Source organism: Orbicella faveolata, unplaced genomic scaffold (assembly GCF_042242905.1).
Source record: "Orbicella faveolata isolate gen_17 unplaced genomic scaffold, um_ofav_v1 contig_25, whole genome shotgun sequence".
In the NCBI taxonomy this organism is placed as follows: Eukaryota; Metazoa; Cnidaria; class Anthozoa; order Scleractinia; family Merulinidae; genus Orbicella; species Orbicella faveolata.
The window spans coordinates 6,041,419-6,056,396 of record NW_028301553.1 but is presented as its reverse complement, the minus strand read 5'-3'; the positions used below and the strand labels follow the sequence as shown (position 1 = coordinate 6,056,396).

The following is a 14,978-nucleotide window of genomic DNA, read 5'->3' as shown; positions in this document are numbered from 1 at the left end:
GGGGAACATAATGCATCTAAATATAAGTTGTCAAGTCACCTGTGCTGTCACACATGAGCATAGCATAATCCGCCTCACAGGAATGACTATTTTCAGACCCTCCCAAGATTGTTGAAAAACTTTTGTAAGCAATTCTCATGACTTTAACAAACGTTCTTGTTAGGGGCCTTGTTACGCGGTGTGGCCTCATGGTTAGTGCGCACGTCTCCGGATCGAGCGGTCCGGATTCGAGCCCTGGCCGAAGACATTGCGTTGTGTTCTTGGGCAAGACACTTTACTCTCACAGTGCCTCTCTCCGGCCAGGTGTATAAATGGGTACCAGCGAATTTAATGCTTGGGGGTAACTCTGCGATGGACTAGCATCCCATCCAGGTGGGAGAAGAAATACTCCTTGTCGCTTCATGCTACAGAAACCGGGATAAGCTCCGGCCTGATGGACCACTTGGCACGTATGCAGACTTCACCTAACCTTGTAAGCAGCATGCTACTAATAGATTTTGAAAAAATAACAACGCTTTTCAGTTTTAAAAACATGTCTTGACTGTAACATCTGTCATCGTCACTTACAACTGGAGTGAATTTGAATATACAAGTTGATATGCAAGTTTTGTACAATGGCCGGGTTTTACCTATAATCAAGAGATTATAATTTCTCGCTAGAATATAACACGAATAAGATTCGTACAATTGAAAACAAAAGAACAAAATGGCAAATGCAGAAAAAACGTGCTGAAAAATTAAAATGAAAGAGATCAAATAACATGATGAATTTGCTGATTTGAAACACATAGCTTCCTTAATTTTTAGACCCCATCCACACTACACCAGAGGAATTTGAAAACGGAGGTTTCATTCTGAAAACGCGTCAAATTTTTTTCTGTCCACACTACACCGGAGGAATATGAAAACGGAGGTTTCACTCTGAAAACGCATCAAATGTTTTCTGTCCACACTACACCGGAGGAATTTAAAAATGCAACAATCACCGGTCATTTTTCATTTGTGTTTGAAAAACACTCGGGCAGGCAAATCACATGATTGTTGTGAGGTCATCGTTTTAAAAAAGCTCCGTTTTTATAATGTTTTCTGTCCAAATGAAAACGAAAAGCAGGCGTTTTCAAATTCCTCCGGTTTGAAGAGCGTTTTCGAAAAGCTCCGTTTTCGTGAGGGATTAGTGTGGACGGTAGGCCTAACCGTAGAAATAAAGATGCGTTTCCAAATTCCTGCGGCGTGATGTGGACGAGGCCTTACTTGAAACTTTGTGGCGGCAGAGTCCAAAATGGTGAAAGACTCTGCAGAACAAGAGTTACGAAATTCCTCTGAAGCCCAGTATAGATGAATAGCTGATTCTTGAGGGATTACACTTCGCTCAGGAGGCGGTAAACTATAGCGATGTGCTTGGGTTCATTTGTCTTACTGGCTGGGTGGAATAAACTGCAAATTTCCTGACGAACAGAAATAATCGAGACACGAGACAGTTCAAGAAACCTTACAAACAGCCACAATGAACTGGTGTTACAGGGACGGCGAAGCTGAGGGGCGCCGCCCCAATTTCAAGCCAAAAAGTTCATAAAATAACAATTTTACAAATATCTCCAGACTTCCTACAAGTTAGGCCCTCGCGCGCTCCGTTGTAAGACCCTCCCCCCCCCACCCCCCCCCCCCCAATTCAAAATACCCTCCACCATCCCTGTGTTAATGGTGAAAAATACGGTAATTACAGGAACCCCGTTATTCCCGGGTTACCAACAGGTCACAAAAGATGACTGATTGAGCATTTGTTGGAGCCAGAATAAATTAAAGTGGCCCCTGAGTGGCCGTAGTAACGAAGTGGCTGTACAAAACATTGAACGGGGTGGACGAACTAGGACGGGTCTTCTCGACAATAATGTTGGAGAAGAAATCGTCAGCGATGGCTCCGTAGTGTTTGACTTGTTTCGGTTTCTGGCCTGTAATCGCTTTCAGATGGACTACTTGAAGTGTGTCTTTCTCACAAAAACAGCTAGCCAAGAAGAGAATTCGAAGGGACGAGACCCAGGGTTGCGTCCCGTGGGGTGTGGGCTGTTTGCCACACCTACCTACTTAATCAGGGGACTGGTACGAGGCAGTCACGTATGTATGCAATAATTTTGAAAGCGAAAGGAGCCGAAGAATTGCGGTTGTGCGATTTTGTGAAAATAATCTTCATCCATCTCACTCGTGGTTTCAAGTTTTCCAATATCACATACACAAAGTTATAAGGTATAGATTCGTTAACATTCAGAGCCGGCTCTTTTTGCAAATACTGGCTGAAAAAAGTCATAATTTTAACTTGTCGTATCGTCAGCAATGGCAGCAACGAAAACGGAAGCAGTACCATCCGCTTTGCGAAATGCGAGCAAGTAAGTTGACAAAATAGCTAACGACCAATCGTTAAACTAGTTCAATAGCCTCCGCCAAGGTGTATTTAATTCCTTTTGTATTTAAATTGTTTTGTCAGGGAAAGTCCTGATTCATGGAAGGCTAAACTGAAGGCTCCTGCGAAGGACAAACGCATAAGAACTACCGTACGTACTTGCTTACACTTAAAGCTTGCCTTGTTGTCGTTTGTTTGTTTCTACTGGGTTGCACTTCTGGAAGACTTCATTTTAACCCCTTAAAATCAAGTAGACCACACGTTGTATTTTTCGTCTTTCGTCTTCTTACATTTGGAAGAAGGAAGTCATTGTGACCAAATAGCAATTATGGCTGTGTATGTGGTCATAGCCACTAAACAATAAAGTATTGTACTTTGTGAACTTGGGAAGGCGAAGAAGCGCTCCAATTGGCACCTATCGACACGGAAGTTCTTTTTCGTCTGCTGGATGACCCCTATGCACTCGCAATTCGCTAATGTTTGTGAATTTGCCAACCTGTAATTTGACATGTCACGAAATACCAGCTTGTTTTCGTCTGTTCGAGGGAATTTTTTCTCCATGTTACCTATTTCTGGTTTATTATAGTGTAGATGCATTCGAAAAGGCCATATTGTTTCTCTTTCTTCCCTTGTCTATAGTTTATAAGCGGAAAACGAAAACGTTGTCGATATTAGAAAACAACCTTGTTTTGTTGGCTCCCTCGCTTGCATTTAAAAATGTCTGTTCGTGTAACGTTTTATTTCATAGTGGGTGAGGCAAAGCTTTCAAAGCAGGTTAGGGAAAGTCAGTCAACATCTGCAATAAAAAAATATTAGCATTTTCTTTTGCTAGTGAGTGTTACAAGCTTTCACTTGATGTAGGTTTGATGACACTTCAGTTTCAGTGATTAAATCCAGTTTCTGTAGCACAAAATTGTGTCTCCCCATTTACCAGTTGGCATTACAGAGGTAGGCACTGAGAGCTTTAACCCACTCTCCTCATTCTAGAATTACATTGTAACCTTCTCACCACCAGGCCACTATAACAGGGGTATCTGCAATGTAATCCAAGAGTTCAACATCTTTTACACTTAAGCCACTCCTGAAAGTTCTGTCTTGTTTGGGGTTTTCTATTTGGTTGAAAAAAGGTTCAGGGTCATTTTTAACCTCCAGTGTTCTTTCTCAAACAGGACGTCACAGCTACAAAAGGAAATGAATTTGAAGACTACCTTCTCAAAAGGGAATTACTCATGGGAATTTTTGAAAAAGGTTACGAAAAGCCCTCACCCATACAAGAAGAGAGCATTCCTATGGCTCTAGCAGGAAAACACATATTAGCCAGAGCAAAGAATGGTACTGGCAAAACTGCTGCCTATCTGATTCCCCTTTTGGAAAAGTGTGACAGAGAAAAACCACATATTCAAGGTAGGCAGATAATACGTTGAAGCATAGCAAGTGGTGTCCAGGGCTGAGACTGACTTTTATCATACAAGCCAAATGGCTAGTGCCAAAACAATGTAGCCAGATTTTCAATTAGTTGGTGTTTGGTACAGTATTTCATGTATTGCATGCCATACTACAGCTTCCAAGACCTGGGATTGAAACTATAAAACTGTTGATATTGTTAGGGGTTCAAAAGGTATTCCAAACTAGAAATTATGTGTTTTTTTCCCTGGTTTTTGAGACTAAAGTCAAAGCTTTCTTGCAGAGTTTTCTAAAGGTGCTTCCTAGTTTTCAGTATTTTGCAAAATATTTAGGATTTAATTTTAAATTCAATTTCCTATTTGCCACTTCTGGATACAGTATTGGATAATAATGTGCAATGTACATTTATCTTTTGAAAGCAGTGCAAGATTGCTGCCTCTAAGATAGTACCAAATGCCTTTCTACTGCATTTCATAGTTGTATTGCAGCTTTTGAGATACAGTGTAGCTACAACTTTTCTTTTCATCTAGTTATAAGTATAATAATTATTGTTCAATTTAGTCTTGAATTCTCTTGTCTTTTTTCAGGCCTTGTGTTGGTGCCTACACGTGAACTGGCTCTTCAAACGTCACAAATATGTAAAGAACTCGGTAAACACCTTGAAGTACAAGTTATGGTTACTACAGGAGGAACAAGTCTCAAAGATGACATTATGAGACTTTATAGTGATGGTAATCAAAAATTACATACTGGTAATATATGTGCATTCAAAGGGCAAATGATCTTGTATCTCCTTATGAGTGTGGGTTTTCAATAAGGGCTGGCAGCTGATCAAACTCACTGGCTACTTGATATGATTTTGCCACCTGCTGTAGATGATTGAGAACTTACCTCGAACTTATTGAAAAGAATGAGAAACATTTAGTCACAGAACCTGAGCCTCTGAAAGGCCAAGATTTATTCATGAAACAAAAGAAACTGTGAAAGTGAGTAATTTTAGTAGTGATTTGTGTTTCATTGCTCTTTGTAAATAGAAAGAGAATGATGGTTCTGTTAAAGTAAACTAATTCTTGCTCAAGAATGCATGAAGTGCATTTAAGAGGTCCAAATTTATGAATTTTCCGGGGAAGCAGGCCCTTAGAAAGTCGTGCCTTTGGTGCAAAGGGTCCTTTCTTTGCCTACTCCTAAACTTTTGCCACCTACTCTGACTCTTTTTCAAAAACCCTGTGAGCAAAATGTGTGTACACACAATGACAGCCAGAAAGGTAAATACGAGACATGAACTTGGGAAGGTTCAGAACTGAACAACCAGCAACCCCAAGATTTCTCAAATTCATGTAGGGGTCAATTGAGATGATACAACTGTGTATTTAACATGCTTCTGAAAAGTGTTCGGCTACAACCTACAACTTAGGAGCAAAGTTTTAGATTTGATTTACACAAAACAATTTGTCTTGCACACTTGTTTTAAGCTTGTCCCATTGAGCAAAATCACTCCTGTGTCATCACCTAGTTTGAGATGAATAATTAAATCGTTTGTTGTTCATACAGAAAGGTGCCAGCTGACTGAGGGTATAAATAGCATGGATATTAAGCTTTCTAAATTGTAATTTCTCCACAGTTCACATAATTATTGCCACCCCTGGTCGTATACTAGATTTAATGAGAAAAGGAGTGGCTAAAATGGACCATTGTCAAATGCTTGTCATGGATGAGGTTAGTGCTCATACTGTTCTATATATGAAAATTAGACAAAAGAAGACAATTTGCAGTACAGTTGAGTTGTAGATGTGAACTACCCTGAAAAATGGACACTTATTATCGAAAACTGTTGATAGATACAGAATGGAGAGCAACTAAATATGGAAAAATATGTGCAGTGCTTCATAGGAGGAATTATTTTCACCTAATGCAATTTAAGTTATAAATTCATTACCTTAACATCTTTTAATTTATTTTGTTGTTTTTTTGTTCAATTCTATTGTATGTATTTACACTTCTGTACAAATTATGTTAGGTCCTAAAGTGCCAGACCATTGTGCATGCTGTGTGCCACACCATTTTCACTAAAAATAGGTGTCTAGTAAAAACTTCAAATGCCATAAGCTTTTTCACTTAAACTTTAGACATGTACACATTTTCTTCAATACAGTTAATTTTGCCAAGGTTGATATAATTTGATATCCATATCACATCACAGTAATGGGAAATTACATGTAGCACTCTCTCAAAAAACCCTCTACGAATCTCATGTGTCAAGAAAAGTCGTTTCCGTTGTGCTGACATACTTGGTATGTCGTATAGGCACCTGACCGAGGGGCCAAAATCATAAGAAACTGAGCACATCATATATAAGCATTCAAGAGGTTAACTTGCCAAAATGTATGTTTTATAATTTAATTTGCTTATTTAATTTGTTGTCAACTATTTATTGAAAACAAATACATGTAGGATGTTCATGATGTGTTACTGAAGTCGTCTTGTCTGTTTCTAGGCTGATAAGCTGTTATCCATGGACTTCAAGGGAATGTTAGAAGACATAATAAGTTTCCTCCCTCCTAGCAGACAAATTCTTCTTTATTCTGCTACGTTTCCCATATCAGTAAAGGAATTCAAGGTCAGCCACAGCGTTAGTTTGTTTGGGAGTGTTGATGTAATACATCACCTTGAGAGAATGTTTAATTGTAGTATTTGTGGTTCAATTTTGCAGGACAAACATTTGGAAAAAGCTTATGAAATTAACCTCATGGAGGAGCTGACCTTGAAGGGAATCACTCAGGTAAGCAGTATCAATAGCAGTCTTTTTTTAGCCATTCCCCAAACCAAATGAGCAGTAAACATGTATCTCTCCTTCTGTCCTTTGGCCAGTTGAAAACTGTGCTTCTCCTTTGCATTCTATAATGGAAATAAATTCAGAATTATACAGGAGAGTGCACACAGTACAGAAATCCCTTTGTGTGGATTAATAAGTGAGAAAGTAAGTAAGTAAGTAAGTAGGTAACTTTTATTTAAACACAATAAGTAATTAAGCTTGCAGCTTGTGGGGTCGTGTGTAAATAAACGAAAGAATAATTACAAAATAAGAATTGAAAAATTTACAATGTAAGATCTAATCTAGTTTAAATAAAAATTTGGAGCTAATAATAATTTACCTAGTTATTGACATTATGTGACTAATAAACGTATACAGATTGACAGATTAATATGTCTCATGTAATTTACTTTTCAGTATTATGTATTCCTTGAGGAGAGACAGAAAGTGCACTGTCTGAATACATTATTCTCCAAGGTATAGTTATAATCCATGTAGCGGTAAATGTAGATTCAGAAAGAAAGCCGGTTGAAGTGTTCTGATACTTTTCTTCTAAGCAGAGCATGACCTGTAAGATTTTTAAAGAGGTACCACTTTACTCTTTTTCCCAAGTTTGGTTAAAAAAAAATTGTCTTTGGTTATGGCAGCCTGAATGATCACAGTGTGGAGTGCAAGTATAAAAAACAGATGTAAAGTTCTCCCATTTTCTTTGTTCAACCCCCTTGGTTATGTGCTAAAGGCAATGACATGTTCAAATAAGCTGTAAAAATCTTTAATGAGGTCTTTTTTATTTATTTGCAGCTTCAAGTGACTCAGTCAATAATATTTTGCAACTCAGTCCAACGTGTTGAATTGTTGGCCAAAAAGATTACAGAGCTGGGTTATTCCTGTTTCTTCATTCATGCAAGGATGGACCAGAGTCACCGAAACAGGGTGTTTCATGATTTCAGGCGAGGAGAGACAAGGACTCTGGTCTCTTCAGGTAATACTGCTTATTCCCTGTAAATAACAGCAGTTTAATAGAGAGTAACTGTGTGTGGTTACTACTGTTTGAACTTGAGGACATCCATTCCCACTGTTTCTGCACATTCTTACTGCACACATAATTCATGTCAGAATGTCACGCCACATCAAACATGCACACTAAGGAAGAAATATAAGCAAATACAGGGCTTGGTACCTGTTGCATCAAATTCACTTGCAGTTTACTGTGTTAAATGGGTGGTGACCTCCTCATTTCTTTTCATAGACCTTTTCCTTTAATCACAGATTTTCTCCATTTTGACAAAAAAATATCTGTATGTGATACAAATATTTTGCCTTTTCTGCTCTTGTATGTATTCTATTTCAAGGCTTATTGTACGTCAAGGAATGACATCACTTGCAAAAGTTTTCTTAACAGACTCAGTTTTGTTGAATTGGGTATGTTTACTTTATCTAAATCTCACTAAAATTGTAGCTTCTTTTACTGCTGATAGTTGTAAGCTAAGATCGTTTTGAAATAACGAAAGCTTCTACAATCCTTGGTGAATATACCACGTCTATTCATTGACAAGGAATTTGCTTTTTAACGTGTGCGGTTACTAAATAATTTTAAGATTGAAGTGTAGGTGCATGTTATTTTCGTTATCTATAGCTACAGCTCATTCTGGTCACTGATTTTTTCTTTTTTAGATTTATTCACTCGTGGAATTGACATTCAGTCAGTCAATGTTGTGATCAACTTTGACTTTCCCAAAAATTCGGAGACTTATTTGCATCGCATTGGTCGTTCAGGTCGCTTTGGACATCTTGGTCTTGCTATAAATCTTCTCACTCGTGATGACAGGTTTGAGTTGTACAAGATTGAACAGGAGCTGGGTACAGAGATTAAACCTTTCCCAGTGGTTGTAGACAAAAAACTCTATGTGGCAGAGTTTCAGCAACAACCAGACGACGATGACTAAGTAGACAAATTCTGGTAGGAAAACTCTAAACATGTTTACACTAACAAGACAAGAACTGGCCAGAGAAATTTACAATAATTAATTGGAAGCAAGAGATAGTCCAAGATTGATTAAAGATACATTTTAGTGTTACATAAAATTAATTATTGTAAGTTTTAAAGCCCAAGCAATCAAGATTGTGCCAAGTAGTAGAGGAAATGGTTTTTTTTACAAGCGGTTTGGGACAAAGTTTCTGTAAAAGCTCAAACAAGGATTCCTTTTATTGTTGAAGTAATTGTAGTTGTTACAAGGGATATTCCTGCTACTGAGCACCAAACCTTGTTTCAGATAACTTGTTTTTGTATGGAGTATTTTCCTCATACTCTTTATAAAAGCTTGAAACTATTTGGCATAAATTAAAAAAATTTGATGGATTCATAGTTAGTGAAGAAGGCCAAAGCATGTGTCATAAAAAGGTTTTTTAGTATGCACAGTTGCCTGCACTATATTTTGAGCATCATTGTAATAGGGATTTGAAACGCTTGGTATGTTGCTATGAACACTTGTCAAAAAACAGCACTTGTTAGCCAGACTGCAAATATTGAGTGAGTATAAAGGAAATCATTTCATTTGTTGTTAAGGACTTGCTTCCTTTCAGTGGTATTTGATGACTGTGCTAGGTGTTTTCAGGCCTGTATGCTAGACAAGTTTTATTCAGTGAAGAAACCATAAACTTGATGTGGTTCTCATTGTAAATGATTGAGGAACCTACCAGTTGAAAAAAGGCATTTTAAAGATCGTTGTGTATTTGCAACGTCTATTTTCGCCTTGGCCACAATGACGTTAGCTAGCCATGCATACATTTCGTGTAATGCCTTGTTAGTTTTAGTTTTCCTACCAGAGTTAGAACAAGCAAGAAGCTCAGATGGAGCAAGTTGTTCTGTAAGTTCATTTACCAAAGATATTAGTATTTATGCCTTTCTGATATTCAGAGAGACAAATAGTATGTGTACTCATGTGGCGTACTTTGTAAAGTGCTGTGCAGTGTATAGGTCAAGCTCATTCACTGTCATCTTATATCGGCTTGTCAACTTCCTTGGATGAGTGTGAGACACTGCAAATCACATTAAGAATGTGATGTTAAAAGTAAACACTCCATAGATTATAAAAGTCAAGATTTTTTAGAATCATCCTCAGCAATATGCAATCGTTATTTCAATGAGTTGCTCATTTGACAGCAGGAATTGAACAACCACAGGAGGATGAAAAGAATTCTGTGATTTCTCTTCAAAGTGATATATCCGTGGTAGTGCTAAAAAACATGAACATCCAGTGATAATCAGTTGATTTGTGTGTAATGTGTAACCACAGCTTCCATGCCAAAATTTATGAGGAAATTTATTGTTGACAATACGTTCTAAAATTACCACTAGTTCAAGGAATTATGTTGCAGAAAAGTCTTGCTTGAATGCTTGTCATGTTTTTGTTTTCCGAGTCTCCAGTTTGTACATTGTTTATTGTTGTTGAAGAGGATGACAGTGAGTGGCTAGTCATGTTGTTGTGTAATCTGTAAATCAAAATCTTGTCTAATGTAAAGGAGCTCCAAGCGTGTGGGATGACTGGATGGCAGAGAACAGGTTGTTGTGAAAGTGTCTGTAATGTTGTTCCTCTGGTAATGTGCTGTGGCTTCTTAGGTAAGAAGTCTGGTTTTTAAGCCAGAGTTAAGACAATCAAGTGTCTTAAATGCAAAGTAGTAATAATTGCCTTGATGCTGGAGTGCATGGATGCAGTGAGTATAGTGAAGATTTTGTTGAAAGTACCACTTACCTGACACAATTTGTTGTCTGCAAGAATTACATTTAATTGTCGGCCAAGTCAGTGCATGTAAAAGTATGTTTTAGGCTTGGTTACAAATATACTCCGGAATGTTTGAAGAAAGAAAGCAGTATTGCTACATTAGGGGTTGTTTTGCACATCTGATGTCACTCTAAGCTTATTTTTACAAGCACTCATTTTTTAATGGTGGCAATCTTTTGCAATACAGCACTACATTATTGAGCAGTAAGGCTTTGCATGAGCAAAATGACTAAGACCTTTGTTTTTGCCCTCCATATCTGCTTTTTAGGCCTGATTATTTCCCTTAAGTATTTTTAGGCCCATATATAAGGAAGGCAAGGCCATAGTACATAGGATACAAAATGAGTAGGCAACAGGGCTGTGGGGTATGTCAAATTAGAGCCAGATTTACAGGTCATCAGAGTACATAAGTGATCTCTCAGCTGATTCTCCAAAATAGCTCTACAAGAATCATTAGGAGACCTGTGTGGAGAATTTAAATTGACATCAGGATTTGAAAGTTCAAGGAGAGTTTACTGTTAGTAGCGTGAAGTTGTTAGGAGCTTCTTACCACATTATCCTTCATGTATTGCTAGTGATTATTTATTTGTTATAAACCTGTACATATGTATATAATACAAATTATAATTGAGTTGCAGGATTTATTTTCGAAACGATAGAGGGTGGTGATGACAAGTAAGGTACTTGTTAGGGAGAGTTACACTGTAAAAACAGTGGTGAGAAAAGTTGGATCAAACCACATAAAACAGAACTTGTAACAATTTTAAGTTGTGTAAAGTGGGGTTTAGTAAACCTGGAAATAGTGGTAGGCTTGAATTTCTTCAGGGGAGTTGTCAAAGATGACCTCTCATAAAGTGTGTGTTAACTGGGTTCAAAGTTTATATTCTACAAGCAATCCATGCTCAGTACCATTTTTTTTGTCGTGTTGTCTCTTTTTTTCTTCCCTACAAGTTTGTAAGTTTTGTTTTTTGTGGTTTGTATTTTCTATAAAAAATTACTTCTTTGAGAACAAAGGATTTCTTTTCAGCCTGTCGCTTTTGTGATTTCGTTACCCTGAAAATTAGAGCAGATTTCAAACTGCCGTCTTGGCCACAATAATCACTCTGAAGTGAGTGGTCAATCTCACAGCAGAAAAATTGTCATGAGACTGTGTGATTGATGCATAGTGTGGGTGCGACACTGACCGGAAATAAGTATGTGTGAAACAATGTGAAACATAGGAATATTCTCAAAACATTTTTTTTTTTTTTTTTTGCAAAAGGCTTGTCAAGTGTTCTATTTTAAGGACCTTTGGTCCAGACCCATCTAAATTTGCAGAGTTAAATTTTGTTATTATACACTTAAGACTGTAATCTCTTGTATTCGGTGTAGGTAGTTGAAGGCTGAAATTAAAATCCTTAAAGACTGTTCTCAATGTTTTTGTGTGGAGTTGACACCATCTGTCACTGAGTTGTTCAAAAGTAAACTGATGGCATTGGCTGTTGGTTGTTCCCTCAGACAGACCTGTTCTCCACACAAAACAACATCTATAAAATAAAGTTATGAAGAAAGCCACAAAGAGCAAACTTTATTTTTATATTGACAACTTGGCTGTATGTAAAATGAGATTTTACACAGTCAAGGACAAAGCGTAGTAGATAAGAACAAGGAAACAGGTCTATTGTATAGCTTTTACTTTGAACTGAAATTTGGTGTAAACAGTAGCCTCATAGGGATTGTGAGCATGCAGGCTGGAGTGTTAGTATCTTCCCATTCAATTATGCTTAAAGAAGAGAAGCCAATGGAAGTTGATAGGTCAATGAAGTTTAGTTTGGAGTTTGATAAAGACTAGCTCGCAATTCATCAAGCTCAATGCTTTTGATTGCATTTCTTGAAAAAGAAAGCAGTGTAATTTTACGGTCAGTTGGGGTGGAAGCAACTGGTATAAGGACTGGAGCGAAGAAGAAAGGAGGAAGTTAAAAACTGTACAATAGGCTTGTCTTTGTGAAATTAGACTGGTTTTCCAGAAATACAAATCATGATAATTATATGAATACTCAAGTCATACACTGTGTCATCTATTGTATTGCTGTTTTCCTTGTCATCAAGTTTATTTGAGGCCATCTGGTAAGGTGTAAGTTTAGGAAAGAAAAATTGGCTGAAATTTCCTTATTCTAACAAATGACCATACAAGCAGCATTTGAACAATCAACATACACAGAAATAAGCATTAATACTCTGTATTTTTAGCTACCTTTGTAGTTTTTTGTATTTCTGGAAAAAAGATAACCCTGACATTTAAGTAGGTCTAGAGTCAGGATTACCAATGATCGAGTGTGACTGAGGTTATAGTAAGTAGACGAAGCTTGTCAGTAATTTCTGACAAGACCTTAATCATCAGCACACAGGACTTCTTAAAAAGTCCAAACAGATTATTCTGGAGGGGAGGCACTTGCATTTGATGCATTCTGCATAACAGACTAAGACCTTGAAGCTCCAAACACGAAACTTAGAATTGTTTGTGACAATCGTTGTGTGTATTTGTGTTGTTATTCACGTGTCACTGTATTACACAAATACACCATTCTAGCATGGGTTTGTACAAGAGTTAGTTTACTGTTTGAGCTTGAAGGTCTGTTTTGTTGTATCCTCTCTCCTATGTGAGCAAGTAGAACTAAATGCAGTTTCTTGCATCCCTGTAATCAATAAGCATAGTGTAATCTGTTTCATTTCATCTACATCTAAGAAATGAATTTATTTTGTTCTGACAGTAGTACTTATATCATCAAGTTAATGCAAATAACATCTGCATTGTACTAGAATGTTAGAATTGTAGTTCCATTTTACATGGATTATTTTGTCATCAGGCGTGCTTGTAGGTGTTACTCACCGAGAGCGTAAGGAGAACAGTGTTTGTGCTCTAAGGTGCTAGCTCACACAACATTTTTGTAGGGTGCATTTCCAAGCTGCAGCTTTTACTGATGGGTTATTAATTTTTGTCAACAACTCTTTCGATCTAGCTTTGTTGGAAATCTGCCTTACTGAAGTGATCATGTAGTCAGCACCTAATGTATTTCAATTCAAATGTGTTTAAAGTAACGTGTTACATAGTTTAGTCTGTTAGGCACTTGTAGACCTATTGCAAGTGATGTATTTGTCGTTATGACCTTTGTCCTAAAGTCTTGTTGGCTAAGCTTTATCCTCAAAAGGGCTGGTGTTGTGCTTGAATATTTTTGAGGAAAAACTTTATTTCTTGAAAAGATCTTCAGCATCTCACAAGTGAGACATGTATGTTACTAATTCACAGATTATTTTGCAAAGGTTAATCAAGTGGTCTTGCATGTGTTTCATATTTTGCACATAATTTGTGCTTAAAAGTGTCTTATTCTTTTTCAGTAATATTGAAATTACTTCAGTCTGTGTTTGTTTATGTGTTCATTGGTTTTATTGTTGTTTCAGCTTAGTGACCCTTCAGCTGGGATAGTATTTTTCAGTTTAGTGCTCGCAGAACAGTGTGACTTCTCTTTGGGCAAAGCATTAGTATCAGGCAGGAACAATGTTGATCTGTGAAATTATTGCTTTTGTTTTGTGTCTAGTGATGAGGCTGCCCATATATTTTCCAGTTCAACATTATTTCACCAATATTAGTTTGTCACACTGTTCAATGAGCAATGATTTACAAGATAAGAATGTCAAGTAATCTTTCACCCAAATCACTTCTGAAGCAAATGCTGGAAGAACGGTTTCTTAACTGTTCTTTGTAAATGAGAAAAACCAGACAATCGTTCTTTGGTGAGCATTATGGATGTTGCTAATACTTGATCTGGGTGAGAGATTAGTTTGTAGGAAAAGTTTAAAAAAGATACACTCATTTGGTTTCATGCTTAATTGTCAACATGGATTATAGAGAAACCAAACATTTCAAAGTAGTTTAACCCCATGCAAGTTTTTGAGGACTTGTGGACTTGAGTTTTGAGGAGTTTTTGATTCATTGTGTATTGACAACTTGTCATGGAGGTTAAATATATGACGACTTTATATGGCACCAAAAAATAAATTATCACAAAACCGTGGTTATAGGAATACGAAGTTCCAAATGTCCTAATTTTAAGCAAACCCACTGTTAACCAGTAATTTAGAGTAATGTACTTGTAGTTATTCCGTATGCTTAGCAATAGTGTCAGTCAGGGTTAGTTATTTTCTACATTTGGATATTAGATTAAGGTTTTACTTTAAAAGTTTCTTAAGGGTGTGAAGTAATCAAGTGGGTTAAATTGTCAAATAACTGATTTTGTTATGGTGTCAATAAAGTCTGAGAAAGTGTAGACAACTCGTGGTCTCGATCTTTTGTCTGGTCTCCTTGTTTCTTACTGGGAGGTGAATTAAACTGGCCGGAGAAAAATGTGGATCCTCCAATGAGCATAACACTCCCAAAGGGGAATCTTTGTTTACAATAAAAATTGTATCATTTGCATGAATGCCTCAGTGTCTGATCGAACTGAAAAATGATCAATTTTGTGTGGATTTTGAGGCCTGTGCAATGAATACTTTTTAGTGTGGCCCAGGTTCCTGCACAGCAAAAACTGCTGAAAACAAATGTGCAAGG

The 14,978-nt window shown here is 37.2% G+C and overlaps 1 protein-coding gene across 3 annotated transcripts; it reads left to right on the top strand.

Annotated features, from left to right (window-relative positions):
- Window positions 1-2,109: 2,109 nt before the first annotated feature.
- LOC110065750 (putative ATP-dependent RNA helicase ddx6) lies at window positions 2,110-14,702 on the top strand. 3 transcript variants are annotated; one of them, XM_089293495.1, is made up of 10 exons: window positions 2,110-2,241; window positions 2,327-2,381; window positions 2,480-2,546; window positions 3,565-3,799; window positions 4,387-4,530; window positions 5,421-5,515; window positions 6,294-6,578; window positions 7,029-7,088; window positions 7,413-7,593; window positions 8,286-14,702. In XM_089293495.1, exons 2-10 carry the CDS (start codon window positions 2,329-2,331, stop codon window positions 8,555-8,557), a joined length of 1,392 nt encoding a protein of 463 aa, XP_089149621.1. In that variant the 5' UTR covers window positions 2,110-2,241; window positions 2,327-2,328; the 3' UTR covers window positions 8,558-14,702. The 3 variants fall into 3 exon arrangements, with proteins under 3 accessions (XP_089149621.1, XP_020628575.2, XP_089149620.1); XM_020772916.2 differs by having other exon boundaries at window positions 2,110-2,381; window positions 6,294-6,416; window positions 6,510-6,578; XM_089293494.1 differs by having other exon boundaries at window positions 2,110-2,381.
- The last annotated feature ends 276 nt before the right edge of the window (window positions 14,703-14,978 follow it).